Source organism: Moschus berezovskii, chromosome 21 (genome assembly GCF_049115385.1).
Source record: "Moschus berezovskii isolate FMDL1 chromosome 21, NW_MosBer_1.0, whole genome shotgun sequence".
Lineage (NCBI taxonomy): Eukaryota > Metazoa > Chordata > Mammalia > Artiodactyla > Moschidae > Moschus > Moschus berezovskii.
Window position 1 is genome coordinate 13822202 of NC_142480.1, and position 16600 is coordinate 13838801.

A 16600-nucleotide genomic window follows, 5' to 3' on the forward strand; every position below is an offset into this window, starting at 1 on the left:
GCGCGCGAGGGAGCCCCGGCTCGTCACCGGCGCGACCAGCGTTCCGCCTCCTCCGCTGCCTGTGCTCCCGCCACCTCGGCAACCCGGGGCCCGCCTCCCGCCTCCGTCCAAGGCCTCCGCCGCGGCGAGGCTCACCGCTTCGCCCCTGTCTCTTTAAATGGTGGGGCCAACGGGCCGCCCCTGCAGCCGCTGCCTGGGTGGCCCCGCGCGCCACTGTTGAGGGGCGATCCAAGATGGCGGCGGCTTTGGCTCGGTGAGGAAGACGGAAGAGGCGGCGGCGGCGGCGGGACAGGGACTCCCGGTAGCCAGAAGCTCTCGTGCGCTTGGGGGCTCTCGGAGTCTCCCGCGCAGTGGTAGCAGTTGCAGCGGGATCCGGCGCCCGCCAGCTTCGACATTTGAAGCAGGCGAGCGGAGCACAGCCTCCGGCTGCAGCGGCAGGGCCAGGTATAAGGAAGGAAAACATGGCGGCGGCGGCCTGAGGAGGCGGCGGCGGCGCGGGAAGCGGCTCGGCCGAGATCATGGCGGAGGCGGGAGCAGGGCAGTGACCGGCGCCCCGAGCTCCTAGCGCGGCGGGGCGGGAAGCTGCGAAGCGCTGCGCGCCCCGATTGGGGCGGCAGGGCTCCCGGGGCCTGGACAATAGCGCCGAGGAGCCAGAGGCGAGGAAAGGCGGGGACCAGAGCTCGGCCCCGCGGCGGGCCATGCGTGCGGCAGCGCGGCCCCGGGGCGGCCAGCGGCGGCAGTGAGGCCGAGGAGCCCTCGGCTCGCGGGCGTGCTCCCGCCTTCCCCGGACCCCCTTCCCGGGCGACCCCGGCGGGGCCCGGCCCGCAGGCGGCAAGATGACCGACACCCGGCGGCGGGTGAAGGTTTACACCCTCAACGAGGACCGGCAGTGGGACGACCGGGGCACCGGACATGTGTCGTCCGGCTACGTGGAGCGCCTGAAGGGCATGTCTCTGCTCGTCAGGGCCGAGAGTGACGGTGAGTGACTCCCTCGTCTCCCCGGCGTCCCTGGGCCACCTCCCCGGTGCTTTGGAGCCCCTGGGCCGCTCCTTGGGAGGACGGAGGGGGCGGCTGGGGCTGCAGCTGCCGCTTTCTCGGGGCAGGGCGGGCCCCGGCACCCCTGTCCTCCCGGAACTGCCCGGAGAGTGTTTAGGTCTCTGAGCGCCCGGTCGCACTTGCGGGCGCGAGCGGACCGGGCGTGTTTGAGCGGAGCCGCCTGGGAGTGTGGCGAGGCCGGGACGTGGGCGCGGGAGCCCGGAGCGGGCCTTTCCTGTGCACCCGAGTGACCTTGAGAAAGGTACTGATTAAACCGATCTCCTGCCTTAGTTCATCTATCTGTAGAGCAGGCATGAAACTTTTCTCGGCGCTAAGAAAGTTCTTAACAGTTTCGCTTTTTGGAACCGGAATATTTTGTTGTATTCTTCCGCCCCCCGCCCCAACACATTACTGCTGCATCTTTCCGACCCTGTTGCAGGTTGGCAGCGCTAGTTCGTGGATCTGGCAACTCTGCGCTAGGCAGAGAAAATATTTCTTTGCGTAAGAAGATAGATGGGTGTTTCCCCAGTGCTAGTTGTCTTTCTCATTAGAAATGAAGATTTTTGTGTGTAGTTTCACTGTGTAAACGTTCCGCAAGTGTGGAGTCATCGGAGCTTTTTGATTGTTTAAATATGTATTCATAGTTTGATTTAGTTAACAGGTGGGGAGAAGTTGGCAAGTATCTCTATAACTTTTCGATTCTGCCCCAGTGGTGCGTAAGCTTCACAGATTTTGAAACAGCTCTCACGGTTCAAAGACCAAGTTGTTTGAAGTTAAGCTTTTCACATTTTTAAAGACTCAACTCTTCAGGGATTGCCACTCCCCCGGTGGCATACCGTGAATTTCCCTTAAAGAAAAAGTTCACATGGGGTAAAACTTTTTTCAAAATTGTTGCTCTCAATTTGAAAACCTGTTTTGTAACAATATTCCATAGTTTTATGGTAGCTAACTATCTCAGGTTATGATTGTAGTTGTTCTGTATCTGAATTATTACAAACTCATTTTAAGGAATTTTAATTGGACTTCCTAGCCAGAGCTCCAGTTCCATGGAACAGATAAGGCTCATCATTCTGTAACTGACGACTGCAGGGACATTGCTTTTCAATTTGAATTGAAAGAAAAATGGTAACTTGGAGTATATTGCCCACAGGTTACTTTATAAGGCTCCCCAAAAATAAAATTGAAGAAAAACTATTTTTTCTTGGAGGCATTTAAAGGGTTTTGAATTCATTGGGTATATTTTTCTGAGGCCTATATTACTTGCCTCTTAAAATACCAGTTTGATTGTGAAGTGTTAGTTTACTTTGGTATATGACTATCACATAATAACCAACTACTTTTAAGTTCTGTTTTTGCTTGTTTGGAAAACTTTTTATGTAATGAGTTGGAAAATATAGGCTTTATAGGTTTGGTTAACTTAAGATGAAAGTATGTGTGGATTCGAGATGAATTCTTTGAAATCTCAATTTAAAATAAGAGGTAACTTCACATCCTGTGTTTTACTGTACTCATACAAAGTCCTTTATTTAAAGTACTTTAAAGCGTTAAGTCCTAATGTCATATTATCATAGGGAATCATACTCTTTTAACACAATAATAATCTTTTTTTTCCCCATTTTTATCTGTTAGGGAAAGAACTAAAAAAATTGACTGTGCCCTTGTTCAATTTATAAGTTATCTAGTGTCTGCTGTGTGCCACTATTTTTAGCCATATATACAGATTGGGAAACAGGCCCAGAGAAGCTAAAGAACCAAAGATCACATAGCTAGGTTAATTAAAAAGCAAGGAAGATCAGTGTTCAAACTGAGGTCGGGAAGAGCTATCAGATTGAATGAGATTTCTAGACTATGATTTGAATCTCATATTATCAATTATTTAATTAACATCATTAACAGTCTACAGTGTGTTTGAAACACCCATGGTCTACTTGCATTTGCTGCTTTATACTTAGACCCAAGTTTTGTTTCAAAGGAAATGAAGACAGGTTTGTAGCCTAACTTTATTTAAAGTTGTAGTTTGTCTCCAAGCCACATGTGGGAATTTTTGCATTGGCTGCTAGCTTGGGTTATCCATTATTGTGTGCTTCCCTTACTTGCCATTATGGGATAATTCAGAATTTTCTTTTTATGTAAAGTTATTTCTGGTTTTCCATATGAGTCATTTATCTTGTTAGAGGAGCTTATAGACTTAACCTGAAAATCAAGAAGGCAGTTTTTGAATGGAAGTACTTGTGTCTTCCGTCAGTCCATGTTGTTCTGGGCAAATGTACCTTTCCCCTGTGAAGCTGAGTTGGCTTGACAGTCTGTAGCTCACTTTGCCTTGGAGGAGAGATGTCTCACTAGCTACTGAGCCCATTTTCTGATTTGCCTCCTTATTCAATGGGTTCCTACTAGCAAAATATGTTGTTGGAATGTATCCTTTTTTATAAACAAAGATAGATTACCTAATTTCTTAGGTTTTATCATAACCATGTACTTGTAAGTTTCCGTCTTCAGTAAAGATTATTTGGTGTATTTTCTTCCAGTTTATGCTGTACCTATTAGTTTGTTACTTACTCTCTTATTTTATATTCAAATGATTCTTTTTTTCATTGTGATTTTTACCACCTCTTACCAATTTTAGAATTGATAAATTGGAATTTCTTCACATACTGAAGGATGTCTTTGAACATAAAATCACATCAGTACTCTTTATTCTGGATTCCTTGCCAGTCGTCAAGAATAGTGTCCTTATGTTTTTTACATCCAGTAGTTTTAATTAATATTTATAAAATCAATAAATTTTCTTAATATTTAATCAAGTTTTAATGAATTCACATTAATAGTTTTAATTCTGACTTGTTTATTCAGAGTTAAAAAGATTGAATTTTCACTGTTACTTGAGGCCTGAAGAAATGAGACATGAGGAAATGTTTTGTTCAGGGTAATGCTGCTAGCTAATGGTAAAAACTGGAATCCTGTTCTGCCTCTTGATAGAACTTGGTTGTAGATAGACCTATGGGAGAAGAGGTCAACACTTTGGGTAGGAAAGTCTGTTTTGTTTTGGCTGCTGTGGTGAGAAATGAACAGAGATAGAATCAGCATTTTCTATGATATTCTTATAAATCAGTAAGGTAGTATATGATCTTGCAACAATAAGCATTTCAAAATTTACCTACCACGAAGAACCCAGTGGGAGAACTATTTCACTTTGAAAAGATGTTTTAAATGCACTTTCTTTTTTTCTTGTGTAGTCCTGCATTATGGAAAATTAATAGGCTTAGGATAATCAAGCCTTTAGTTATCATCTGTTGCATGTGATAGAGTTCAGGGCATCGGCTATGTTGTGTATAACTGGGGTGGAGGGTGTTGAAGGCTGACCGAGGTGTGAGACCTCTTAATGTAACACTACCAAGTGTTTTTCCTGAGCTTTCATTTTAGTTTTCAAGTGCCTTTATGGTCCACAAAATTGAGTGGGAGGGACCTGGAACACAGATCTACTACTATAGGTTTAAAGCATTACACTAATCTATCCAGGTGAGATTTTTAGTCTTACATTAATTCCTTTTGATACCTTTTGAACAAGTGAATTTTCCAGCTAAATTAAATTGTATAACAGAAGATTTAAAAGTCTCAACAATTACCATGGAATGCTTCCTAAATATGGTATACTAGAATGTTTTTCTTAAGCAGTACAGTGAGCCTGTGATGCTTAGTCTTTTGTTTATAATGTGTTTCTAGATCATTGTTATCAATACTAATTTTTCTACTATTCAGAAATAAAATGATGCCAGGGAAATGATATTCTGATCATGCTATTAAAAAAGAGAGTATTGAGTGCCGGTTACATGTTAGGTTCTGGGTCAGGCACTATATATTCAGTTAATACTCAAAAGCAACCCCGAGAGGTATTATTTTTCTAACTTTTAAGTCTTGGTGCATTGATTCTTTGATTGGATAGTTTTGGGGTCTTTTTTTCCTGTACCCAGCCAAAAACCTAGATTTTTTTTTTTTAATATAAAATCTTTCTGTTTTAAAAGATTTGCATGAATTATTCCCCAGTGGTTAAAGAATCCTGTCTGTAATGCTGTGCATAGGAGATGCAGGTTCAAAAACTGGGCGGGGCCGGTCCCCTGGAATAGGAAATAGCAACCTGCTCCAGTATTCCTGTGGGGAAAATTCCATGGACAGGGTAGCCTGGCGACTGAGCACACACATATTGTCTGGGTATGTTTTTTAGAACTGGGAATCAAACAAGCTGTCCCCAGCTGGATCCATACTACAGGCACTAGTTCTGCGTTCTCTCACTTCAGTTCTTTTGCGTGTACTAACTGCTCTCACCCTATCCCTGGAGGTGATTGTCTCGTTTTGATAGGGTTGTGTTGGGAGTTTGCAACAAGATACTAGAGAAGTTATCACATTTTATTTTATGGGAGACCCAAGATGTGAAGTAGAGAGGGAACATTTTTAATGACTTAATTATTTATACTCATAGTTGCACTGGTTTATGGTCACTTTTTCTTGCTGTCAGCCCATGATAGCTTTACCTGTGATTGTCTTGATTATGTTATGAGTGGGCATTTCCCCTTCTTTACCATTGTCTTCCTATTTCCTGACTGTATAGACCTCCTTTTTCTGCTTATGACATCTTTATTCATGTGCTTGGCACTTGTATGAGGATGTAGGATAATTTCCTAGCAGGATTGTTGGACTAAAGAGTAATATGTGTTTAAAAGCTTCATAGATAAAGATAAATGACCCTCCAAAAGGGTTGTGCTGATAATTCAGTTTTGGTAATAGTAAATGAGAGTTAAGGACCTTCTTTTATTTTTTGAAGTATATATATGCATAAATACCGACTTGCGGGCGCATCAGAACTTTGGGATGAACTGGCAAGCATTTGCTATGCAGGAGTATTCTTTAGTTCACCTGAGGGTAGTTGATTTTGCTGTGATAGATTCTACAGTGAAAAGTTTAATTGACACATTCCCCTTAGCTTCATCCATCTCTCTTGTTTTTGCATTTCCACATTTCCTTCTGAGTCATTCAAGTTGGAAGGCCTTTTTCAAGTCTTGATACTGGGGTTTGCTCTCTAGGCTTGTCTTTCTCTTGTCTGTGTAAGAGTGTCTTTCTCAAATGTGTGAGGTTTCTCAGATGTCTGAAGAGATGGTATCTTGGAGGGGCGGTGAGAATGAAATTCCTCTTGGAGGATAAAAGAAGGCATCTTTTTCATTGGAGAGGATGCATATGTTTCTCAAATTGGGGTGAGGAGCTGTTCTGCGTATGTGATTCAGTTATTAAGATATATATGCTGGATCTATCCATTATCAAAAGCATGTGTCTCCTTTAACTCCCTTGATCTTGCTTAAGGTCTCCTGTTAAGGATTATTCTCTTCTTTCTCCCTTTGTTATCTCTGCAACCATGATAAATAGCTCTCACCTACAGTTGAACTCTGCATCCCTCTTCCACACTCATTAGGATGGAACTACTGTTCTCACTACTGTAGCGACTGGTAGCAAACTTGTTGAGGGAAAGATTGTGTAAGTACATGTTGACACTCAACTGGTTCTTTTTGGTTGATTGGATAAGTGCTTATAACTTAATGATTAATAAGAACTGAGAGATGGGGGTGGGGAACCTAACAGATGGGCTAGGAATAAAACTAGAAATATGTCTTTCTGGGTTCTTTTAAAATTTATTTTTATTTATTTTAAATTGAAGGATAATTGCTTTACAATATTGTGTTGGTTTCTGCCATGCGTCAGCATGATGTCTTTCTATTATTATCTTACTTAGCCTCCCAATTAAAAGGTTGCTTTTCATGGTGCAGCCTCTACAACCTACTGACATCTTAGGGACCATGGGACTTGGGGACCAGAGCTGGACTACCTAAAGTTGTATCTTAGACTAAAACCCTGGGATGTGGCTGAAATGGGTTTTAGGAGAGATACTTCCCCTGAATCTCGAATGCCCCAGGAGAAAGAAAAACTTATTAACACCTGAAGCTTCTGGTATGTGCTTATCCTTGTTTTAGCCAGCACTTTGGGAGGGAACACTTCAAACTTCAGTTAATTTGTAATTGGTTTTTCCTTTCTAGTCCTCCTAATGCTGTAACATTACTGAGAGTTTTGAAACAAATGAAAAGGGGTGGGGATGGAAACTGGTTCTTAAAAAGTAATGGTTTTACCAATGCTGGATGTTTTGTTTCAGCAGCTGCCAAATCAGGTATGTGTTTGTTGAAATCACGACTTGAAGTGATAAAATAGTTCCAGCCCCTATGCCATGTGTTGTTTTACCCCTTCTCTTAAAAAAAAAAAAACAACTCTTCATAACCAGCACTCTGGAAGCCTGATTCATGTCTCTCTTCAGTCACTCTCTCTCCCGCTTCCCCACAATAAACCAAACTTCTAACACCATAGATTAATATTTGGCACTGTTTTAACTTTATGTAAATGGACTTATGGGCTTCCCTGGTGGCTCAGAGGTTAAAGCATCTGCCTCCAATGCGGGAGACCCGGGTTCGATCCCTGGGTCGGGAAGATCCCCTGGAGAAGGAAACGGTAACCCACTCCAGTATTCTTGCCTGGAGAATCCCATGGATGGAGAAGCCTGGTAGGCTACAGTCCACGGGGTCGCAGAGTCGGACACGACTGAGCAACGGAACGGAAATGGACTTATGGGATATACATTTGTCTGAAGGTTCTTTCATTCATGTTTGTAAGATTCATATACATTATTGTATTTACATATGTTTGGTTCATTAACAATGCTGTATGGTATTCCGTTGTATGAATATTTACACTTTAGGGGGTTTTTTGGTAACAGAATTCACATGCCAGCTAATTGACTCATTTAAAGTGTATAATTCAGTATGTTCTGGTATAGTCACAGGGTTATGCAACTATCACCACAGTGAGAGAACATTTTGTCCTCTAAAAGAAATCATGTACCCATTAGCACCCATTTGTTCCCCCTTCCTCCCAGTCCTAGGCAGCCACTAATCTGCAAATCCACTAAATTTGCGTATTCTGGACAATTCATATAAACACAGGCCTAAAATATGTGGTCCTTTGTGACTGGCTTCTTTCAATTATGTTTTCAAGGTTCATCTGTTATAGCATGGATCAGAACTTGATACCTTTGTATAGCTGAATAGTATTCATCAGTATTTGGACCTTTGGATTGTTTCCATTTGTTTGCTATTATGAATAATGCTCCTGTGAATGTATGTACACATACTTGTGTGGGCATGTTTTCATTTCTCTTGTATATACCTAGGAGTGGAATTGCTGGTAACTCTTAACATTTTCAGGAACTGCCAAACTTAAGTAGATGCCTTTTTATATACCCACAAGAAAAATGTTTGAGGTTCCAATTTTTCCACATGGTTGCCAGCTCTTGTCATTACCTGTCTTTGATTATAGGCTTCCTAAGTGGTGTGAAATGGTTATCTTTTCTTGGTTTTTATTTGCATTTATCTAATGAATAATGATGTTGAGCATCTTTTCTTGTTACTGCCATCTTCTTTGGAGAAGTATCTATTCAGAACCATTGCCTATTTTTAAATTGGGTGTTTGCAAATGAAGTCACCACAACTTGGCAAATACTGATATTTTACTATATATATTCAATACTATTTAGCACCATTATGAATACATGATAGTGAAGGGTCAGTAAATTACTAACACAGGGCAGTATCAAAATTAGTAAATGAATTTAAAGCAAAGCTAGTACAATTTGGAAATGTTAGCGCACCTTTTCCTCAAGTGTCTGGCCGCTATTTAGAATGGATAAAACAGTTGTTAAATGTAATAGGAGATGAAAGCCTTGGATGAGAGACAGCTGCAGAGAAAATGCTTCTTAAGTATTTTGGGCCAGAACTTGTCCTTCAATTGGACTTGGTTGATTCCAGTTTAAACACAATTTATACCTCTCCAGGCGGAGAGGTGGGCTTCCCTGGTGGCTCAGAGGTTAAAGCGTCTGCCTCTAATGCGGGAGACCCGGGTTTGATCCCTGGGTTGGGAAGATCCAGGAGAAGGAAATGGTAACCCACTCCGGTATTCTTGCCTGGAGAATCCCATGGACGGAGAAGCCTGGTAGGCTACAGTCCACGGGGTCGCAAAGAGTCGGACACGACTGAGCGACGGAACGGAACGGAGGCGGAGAGGTATAAATCTAGGTTTAAAATTTGTTCTTTGTGAAGACATACAGATGGTCACAGGCACAAGAAAAGATGCTCACATTGCTAATTAGAGAGATGCAAACAAAAACACCAGTGGGATGTACCACCCTACACCAATCAGAATGGCCATCATCAAAAAAATCTGCAAACAATTAATGCTGGGGAGGGTGTGGAGAAAAGGGAACCCTCCTACATTGTCGGTGGGAATGTAAATCGGTGCAGCCGCTACTGAAGACAGTATGGAGGTTCTTCCAAAAAAATAGGTAAAAATGGAGTTGCCATATGATCCTGCAATCCCACTCCTGGGCATGTTACTGGAGAAAACTATAATTGGAAAGGATATGCACCCTAGTGTTCATTGCAGCACTATCTGCAGTAGCCAAGACATGGAAACAACTTGTTCATAGAAGGGTAAGTGGATAAAGAAGATGTGGTCGTATATACAATGGAAATACTACTCAGCCATTTTTTAAAAAGTGAAATAATGCCATTTGCAGCAACATGGATTGAAGAGATTATTATAGTAAATGAAGGTAAGTCCAACAGAAAGACAAACACCATATGATGTCACTTATATATGGAATCTGAAATATGACACAAATGAACTTTTCTATGAAGCAGTTTAATAGACCAGACTTTTGGTTGCCAAGAGAGAGGAGGGTAGAGGAGGAATGGGCTAGGAGTGGGGGGTTAGCAGATGCTAACTATTATATATAAAATGAGTGAACAGCAAGGTCCTATGGTATAGCACAGGGAACTGTATTCACCCTATGATTAAATCATAATGGAAAGGAACATGATAAAGTGTGTGTGTGTGGATATATATAATTGAACACTTGGTCTAATACCCTGAGTCTTATGATACTGTGATACTGCCAGGGGAAAAACAGATATGTGCAGATTAGCTTGTTCTGAGAAGTAAATTGATAGTTTGAAGATAGAGAAGTTTGGTAATTCCTGTGTTAAACAAAAATATAAGATTTTCTGAAGGTGAATCACAATTTGGGGATGTACTTGGTCAATGACTCATCCCTGATGTTTTCAGACTTTTATCAGTAAATTCTTATTTTAGCCAGATTTTATTTATAATGCTAATTTTCATGTTTTATTTGCATTTCTCTCAATATTGGTATATATCAGAGATTTAATCCCAGATCATCTGACTTCACATTGTGCTATTTCACTGCCTTTGCTGCTCAGGAATTTGTTAGATCTCTATTAACATGTAGTACTCATTCGTCTGTCTTGTTAAAAGTAAACCGATATGAAGTGAACATTTCTTGGGTTATAGGCTATTATGTTTAAATTCGTATTGTTTTAAAGTAATATTTCCTGTACTGAAGTTGTATGCGTATCAGACCTTCAAAAAGGAAACGTGTGTGTATGTAAGGGAATAATACAGTGTTGCTGCTTTGCAGTTACATAATGGAATGTGTGGTTTTTTCCCCTCTTTCCTAGGTTCTCTACTTTTAGAATCCAAAATAAATCCAAATACTGCATACCAGAAACAACAGGTAAAATTTTGAAGATGTTGTGCTTTATCTTGAATATTATCCTCTCGGTTTGGTGATTAAATGAAAATTTACCATCTGATTCCCTTTAAACAGTGAAAAATTGGAGCAGATTACATGTTTTGCCTATCTAATTCCAAAATACAGTTCCAGATATTTGACCAGCTGAGCCTTATTTCTCACAAGTTGCATCTAAAATAAAAGTTTTCTCTCCTAAAGAGAATTTTAAAAGTAACCACTGGTGGAATAATCAGCTCCTTTCTTTGCTGTTGTGAATGCTAGCAGTGCAGGAGGAACATTCCTATCTCTTTACAGCAACTTGGTATAGATATGAATCTGGTTTCTTACATAACCTGAGCAGGACCTTATAATGATGTAATGGTTTTTTAAGAACTTGCCATTTGAGTAAACTCTCTTGTACCCTTCTGATGCAAGAGATATCTGAAAGTAAATCTCTCAATGCCTACAATCACTATCACCAAAATTGGTGTTTATTCAGAATATACATAGATAATACTGAGTTCTCTACAAAGCCACTGAAATTATTATCAGTCTTCTCATTGCTCTGAAGGTGCAGATATAAAATAACTTAAAAAATATTACCAACACATTTATATATATATATTTATAAATGAATTATAAAGTGCTTTTTCATTGACCATTAAAATACTATTAGAGGGAAGTTAGTTTTACTTTGCACATTAGATGATGCCTAAAGGTTGTGACTTGCTTGAGGTCACACAGATAATACATAGGAAATTTGATATTTACTCTTAAATTTATTTAATGGTGTTTTATTTGTCCAACAAGCATTGGTACAACATGAAATATTTTCGTGATGGTTTAATGTTCTATTAACACTATTGTATTTGTTGTTCTTAAGAAAACTTTCAGGTTCTATTGGAATGGCTGGAGACTAGAGTATTTGATTTTGATGTTTGATACTTAAATTCACATTTTGAGGTTTCAGTCAGCTGAAGAGTAAAAGCACATCCTTAGAAAAAAGACTGAATCTATTTTGAGGGTGAATGAACAAATCTATGTTTTAACCTATAGGTTGTTGGATGATAAGCAAGATGATTTGGTAAAAATTAGGCTCTGCAAGGAAAACAGAGGAGCGGTTCCTAAAAATTTTCAAACTTAAAAATTTGTCAAATGGGTCATTAAGGGCATATTTCTAGCTGTGCCCTGATTATACCTCCAGATGATTCTGAATATACAATGTAGCAGAACAGTTGCTTCTAGTTGTATTAAACTCATTACTAATGTGGTAGTGGTTTTAGACTTCTTCCAGTGAATCTTATGTTACTACCAGTTTTCAAAATAGTATGTATTATCTCATTTATTTAAAGACAAACTGAGGCTCAGGGAGGCTACCCAACTGACTAATTTCTGCCATGTTGATCTTACACTGTTAATGTAAATTATTTTGAGTTTGAATAGCTACTCAGTCACTGTGGAACAGATTGCTTGCCTGGCATCTCTAGAAGTTCTTGAAGGTAATAAAAAGGGCCCTTTAAGTTCTTTTTTTAAAATTCTGAGTAAGACTTGTAGATTTATCCTGTTATTAATGCTGCACAACCCAGTCAGAGGATCATTTATTTACTTCTGGCTGGCATCAATTTAGTAGGAGATTATTGGCCTCATGATTGATAATTAAATGATTGAATAGAATTTATATGAAGTTTAGCAGACAGATTTTTTAACATAAGATCCATTTGTGTACAATAAAGTGTCCTTGCCAAGGTAGTTAAAAGTATAAGAAGTAATAGATCCTTTATGATACCTTAAAATACATTTAGGTTTCCTCTTCAATATGGGAATCTTAATCATTCCAACCAGATGCTCAACTCACCTTGACTTAGGTTTTTTCAGTTACTTATTAATCAGTTTGAATTATTTTTCTTTATATAGTCAGTAAGTTTGAAAGTGTTTCCCTGTTGGCTCAGACGGTAAAGAATCCATCTGCAATGCAGGAGACCCATGTTTGATCCCTGGGTCGGGAAGATTCCCTGGAGAAGGGAATGGCAGCCCACTCCAGCATTCATGCCCAGAGAATTCCGTGGACACGGGAACCTGGCAGGCTACAGTCTGTGGGATTGCAAAGAGTCAGACACAACTAAGCGACTAACGCAAGCTTGAAAAGATATCTTAAACCCCATAAATATTATACCATGCATATTGTAGAATACAGACTGTGCTACAGCAAATGTAAGGTGATCTTGGCATTGTGATTGTAGTGTCTTGCTGAGATGACAGCAGTAAAAACTGTTTATTAAACTTCCTGTCATAAAAAAGTCAGGATAAAAAATAAAGGGGTGCTAGGAGCACCTTACTTCTTGAACACTGGTAAAAGTTAAAAACCTCTGTCCAGATAAATGCTCACATATTACAAATTCAACGGATAATTTCAAGGATGTTATGGACTTCAAGTGCCCCACATAAAGAACACCGGATACTGACAATTAGGAGGAGGAACTATGTTTATTTTATTAATCCCATCCTCCTAACATACCCTTGTTATTAAAATACTCAGACTTTCTCTTTGGGCATTTTGACTAGAGCATAAAATGTGACTGAATGTGCAAGCAAACTGACATGATTTTAGTTTGTATCTTTTGATACATTTGGATTGTGTGGTCAGTTGTAGTGCCTTTCATATATTGGTTCAACTTTTCCTTAAGGAGAACATTGTTTTCATTTTATAGATTGGATAAAGTGAAGTGTAAAAGAGCATTGGAAATGACTAATATCAATGTCGCAAAAAGTAAAAATGAGTACTATTCTCATTTCCCTATTGTTTTGTTCATTTGCCTTTTACTTTAAAGTAGTTTGTGATAATAATATGTTAATCATTCAGACTTCTTTTTTTCTCTTAAGGACACTTTGATTGTGTGGTCTGAAGCAGAAAATTATGACTTGGCCCTCAGCTTTCAAGAAAAAGCTGGATGTGATGAAATTTGGGAGAAGATATGCCAGGTAATTTAAAATTAGAAAATCAACATGCTTTCATTTTAAGCATTTTGTTTTTTGCTGTGTTTTAAGCTAATGACGCATACTTTGAAATGCATCGACACATTTCATATAGATTAGTGCTGTCTGTGAAAAACTTGATTTATAGAAAAGCACAGTTTATTGACACCAGCGTACCCAGTCCAGACCTTTGCTGAACTCCAGTTTTATATTCACGTGCCTTTCAGAGCTGTCCTCCGTGAGTGCTACTAGCATCTCAAGTTCAGTAGTCTAAAACTGAGCATCTCTCACTGAGATTTGGTCATTCTCCTCTCTCTCTCATCTCAGTAAATGCCATTCAGTCGCTGAAGTCAGAAACATGTTTATCCTTCCTTCATCCTCTCTGTCCATTCAGTCCTTAAACTCTTAAGTCTTCAATGCATTCATTTACCTTCGTTTTCACTGCTGTTGGTTTACTAAGCTACCATCATTTTTTGCTGGTTTATTGCATTCATCGCAGATCTACACAGCTGGAGTATCTTTTAAAATAGAAGTCTGATCATCTTATTCTTTGTTCAGTAACTTCTTGTGACTCTTGACTGTCTCTTCAGTTTCATCATTTTGTTCTCAGTTGATTCCAGAATTCCTTCGTGGTTCTAGTACCTCAGTTGAGTGGTAACATCCCCACAGTCTTTTGTGAATGGTCATTGATAATGTACTCTAGTGGCTCAAGCTGTTTTTTCTTATTAAAGGCTCATATAGACCATTATATCCTAAGGACACTTTCCCTATCTTCATGTTTATTTTATCTGGAGAAGAAATAACTTTCAGCAGATTCTTTAATTCATTGGTTCTCAAGGTGTGATCTTAAACCAGCAGAATGAGCATGACCTGGGATCTGATAGAAATGCAAATTATGAGACCTCCATCCCAGATCGAGAAGGTAATGGCAAGCCACTCCAGTACTCTTGCCTCGAAAATCCCATGGATGGAGGAGCCTGGTAGGCTGCAGTCCATGGGGTTGCTACTAGTAGGACACGACTGAGCGACTTCACTTTCACTTTTCACTTTCACACATTGGAGAAGGAAATGGCAACCCACTCCAGTGTTCTTGCCTGGAGAATCCCAGGGACGGCGGAGCCTGGTCGGCTGCCGTCTATGGGGTCGCACAGAGTCGGACACGACTGAAGCGACTTAGCAGCAGCAGCAGCATCCCAAATCTGCTGAGTTAGAACCTCTGAGTATTGCTGCTGCTGCTAAGTCGCCTCAGTCGTCTCCAACTGTGCGACCCCATAGACAGCAGCTCACCAGGCTCCCCTGTCCCTGGGATTCTCCAGGCAAGAACAGTGGAGTGGCTTGCCATTTCCTTCTCCAATGCATGAAGGTGAAAAGTGAAAGTGAAGTCGCTCAGTCATGTCTGACTCTTCGCGACCCCGTGGACTGCAGCCCATCAGGCCCCTCCGTCCATGGGATTTTCCAGGCAAGAGTAATTCTGTTTTAGGTAGGTACCAGGTTTAATAAGCCTTCTGGATCAGATTTTCTCTGTTTAAAGGGCAAGGTAGTAAATATTTTAGGCTATGAGGACTACACTGTTTAACTACTGTTTAGCTACTCAGTTCTGCTGTTGTACTGAAAAAGTAGTCATAGACAACAAACAAATGGACATTGTTCTCTTCCTAGTAAAATTTTATTAACAGATGGTGGGCCAGGTTTGGCATTTTGTCAGTGCCTGCTTCAGGTGACTCTGGTGAACCATGACATTTGAGAAGCACTGCCTTAATAGACTATAGAAGCCTCTGTTCTTGAGACACAGGTTTTCCTTGACTTGCAAAGTTTATTTCTGCTATATTGTTCTACTCAGTTGTGTTTCATAAATTAACCTGTTTAGTTGTCCCTTTCCTTCTCTTAACAGGTGAAAAACTAACATATATGTATTTATGCCTTCTTCATGTTTTCTTTGCTTCCTGCCCCATACAGTTGTTTTTACAGCATATTCCTCTAGATTTTGTCATTTGGAGTTCTCCTGTAGAAAGAGATGAAGTTAATGAGCTCAGGGTGGTGCTGAGAGTATCTTGTTACTCACACAAACCTTGTTTCCTCTTCCCTTTTCTGAGATGAGCAGCCCGCCTGCACACGGTCTTTCATTAGGCTCAGACCTGGACTCAGTCTGTTACCAGGCCTGGGTCTTCCTTAAAATTCTCAGACCTTTATTGTACTTTCCCTTAGTCTGTAACACCATAGATTCTTAATTTTCTCTTAGGACTCCAGTAGTACCTGTATACTTTTCTCTATAGTAACATTCCTGGGAATCATGCCTACTTTGTTGTTCTTTTCTGATATAGTTACATAGTTCATGTTCAGAATGTCTTTTCTCAATGACTTTTATGACCCTGACTGCACATCTTTTAAGGTCTTCACATTCTCATTTTCTTTATATCCAGATTGACTTCTGAGATTTATACTTTCTCCAGGAAAGCTCTTTTTTCTAGCTTAGCCTCATTTCCTTTTTAAATTTTCGTTCTCAAATTGCTTCTGTTCTGAAAGCAAGACTGAAACATACTTGTCAAATATTAGAGCTTCACCTTGTTTCCCTAAGCAGATCAGATTCCTATAAACACAGGCCTTTTGGATTACCTGTTCAGTCTTCATATTTGTGAGTTCACTCAAGAAAATATCATTTTCAGTACAATTACAGGCTGTCATCCCTTTTCATTTGATTTTGTAATCAGATGCCTACCATTTTTCTATAGGTAAAGCCATAGCTTGAATATTAGGAGTCTAAAGCTGTGGTGAGATCTTATGTAATTTCAAAAATCCAGAGCCAACTTGAGACCATGCCAGGTACAAGCTGTGAATGTGCCTGGACTCCTTTTAGTGGTTCTGCCCACTGGATTAAGGTCAAGATGGTGTCACCTTGCAGCATATTTCAAGACTTAGTCC

The 16600-nt window shown here is 40.3% G+C and overlaps 1 protein-coding gene across 2 annotated transcripts in view; it reads left to right on the plus strand.

The window, feature by feature from the left end:
* The first annotated feature begins 27 nt into the window (after positions 1 to 27).
* Positions 28 to 16600, plus strand: part of PPP4R3A (protein phosphatase 4 regulatory subunit 3A) — a 35440-nt gene continuing 18867 nt past the window's right edge. For both annotated transcript variants that reach the window (XM_055418388.2, XM_055418389.2), the window contains exons 1-3: positions 28 to 978; positions 10656 to 10711; positions 13589 to 13687. In XM_055418388.2, coding sequence (XP_055274363.1) covers positions 837 to 978; positions 10656 to 10711; positions 13589 to 13687 — 297 coding nt within the window. In that variant the 5' untranslated portion in view covers positions 28 to 836. The remainder of the gene's footprint in view (positions 979 to 10655; positions 10712 to 13588; positions 13688 to 16600) is intronic.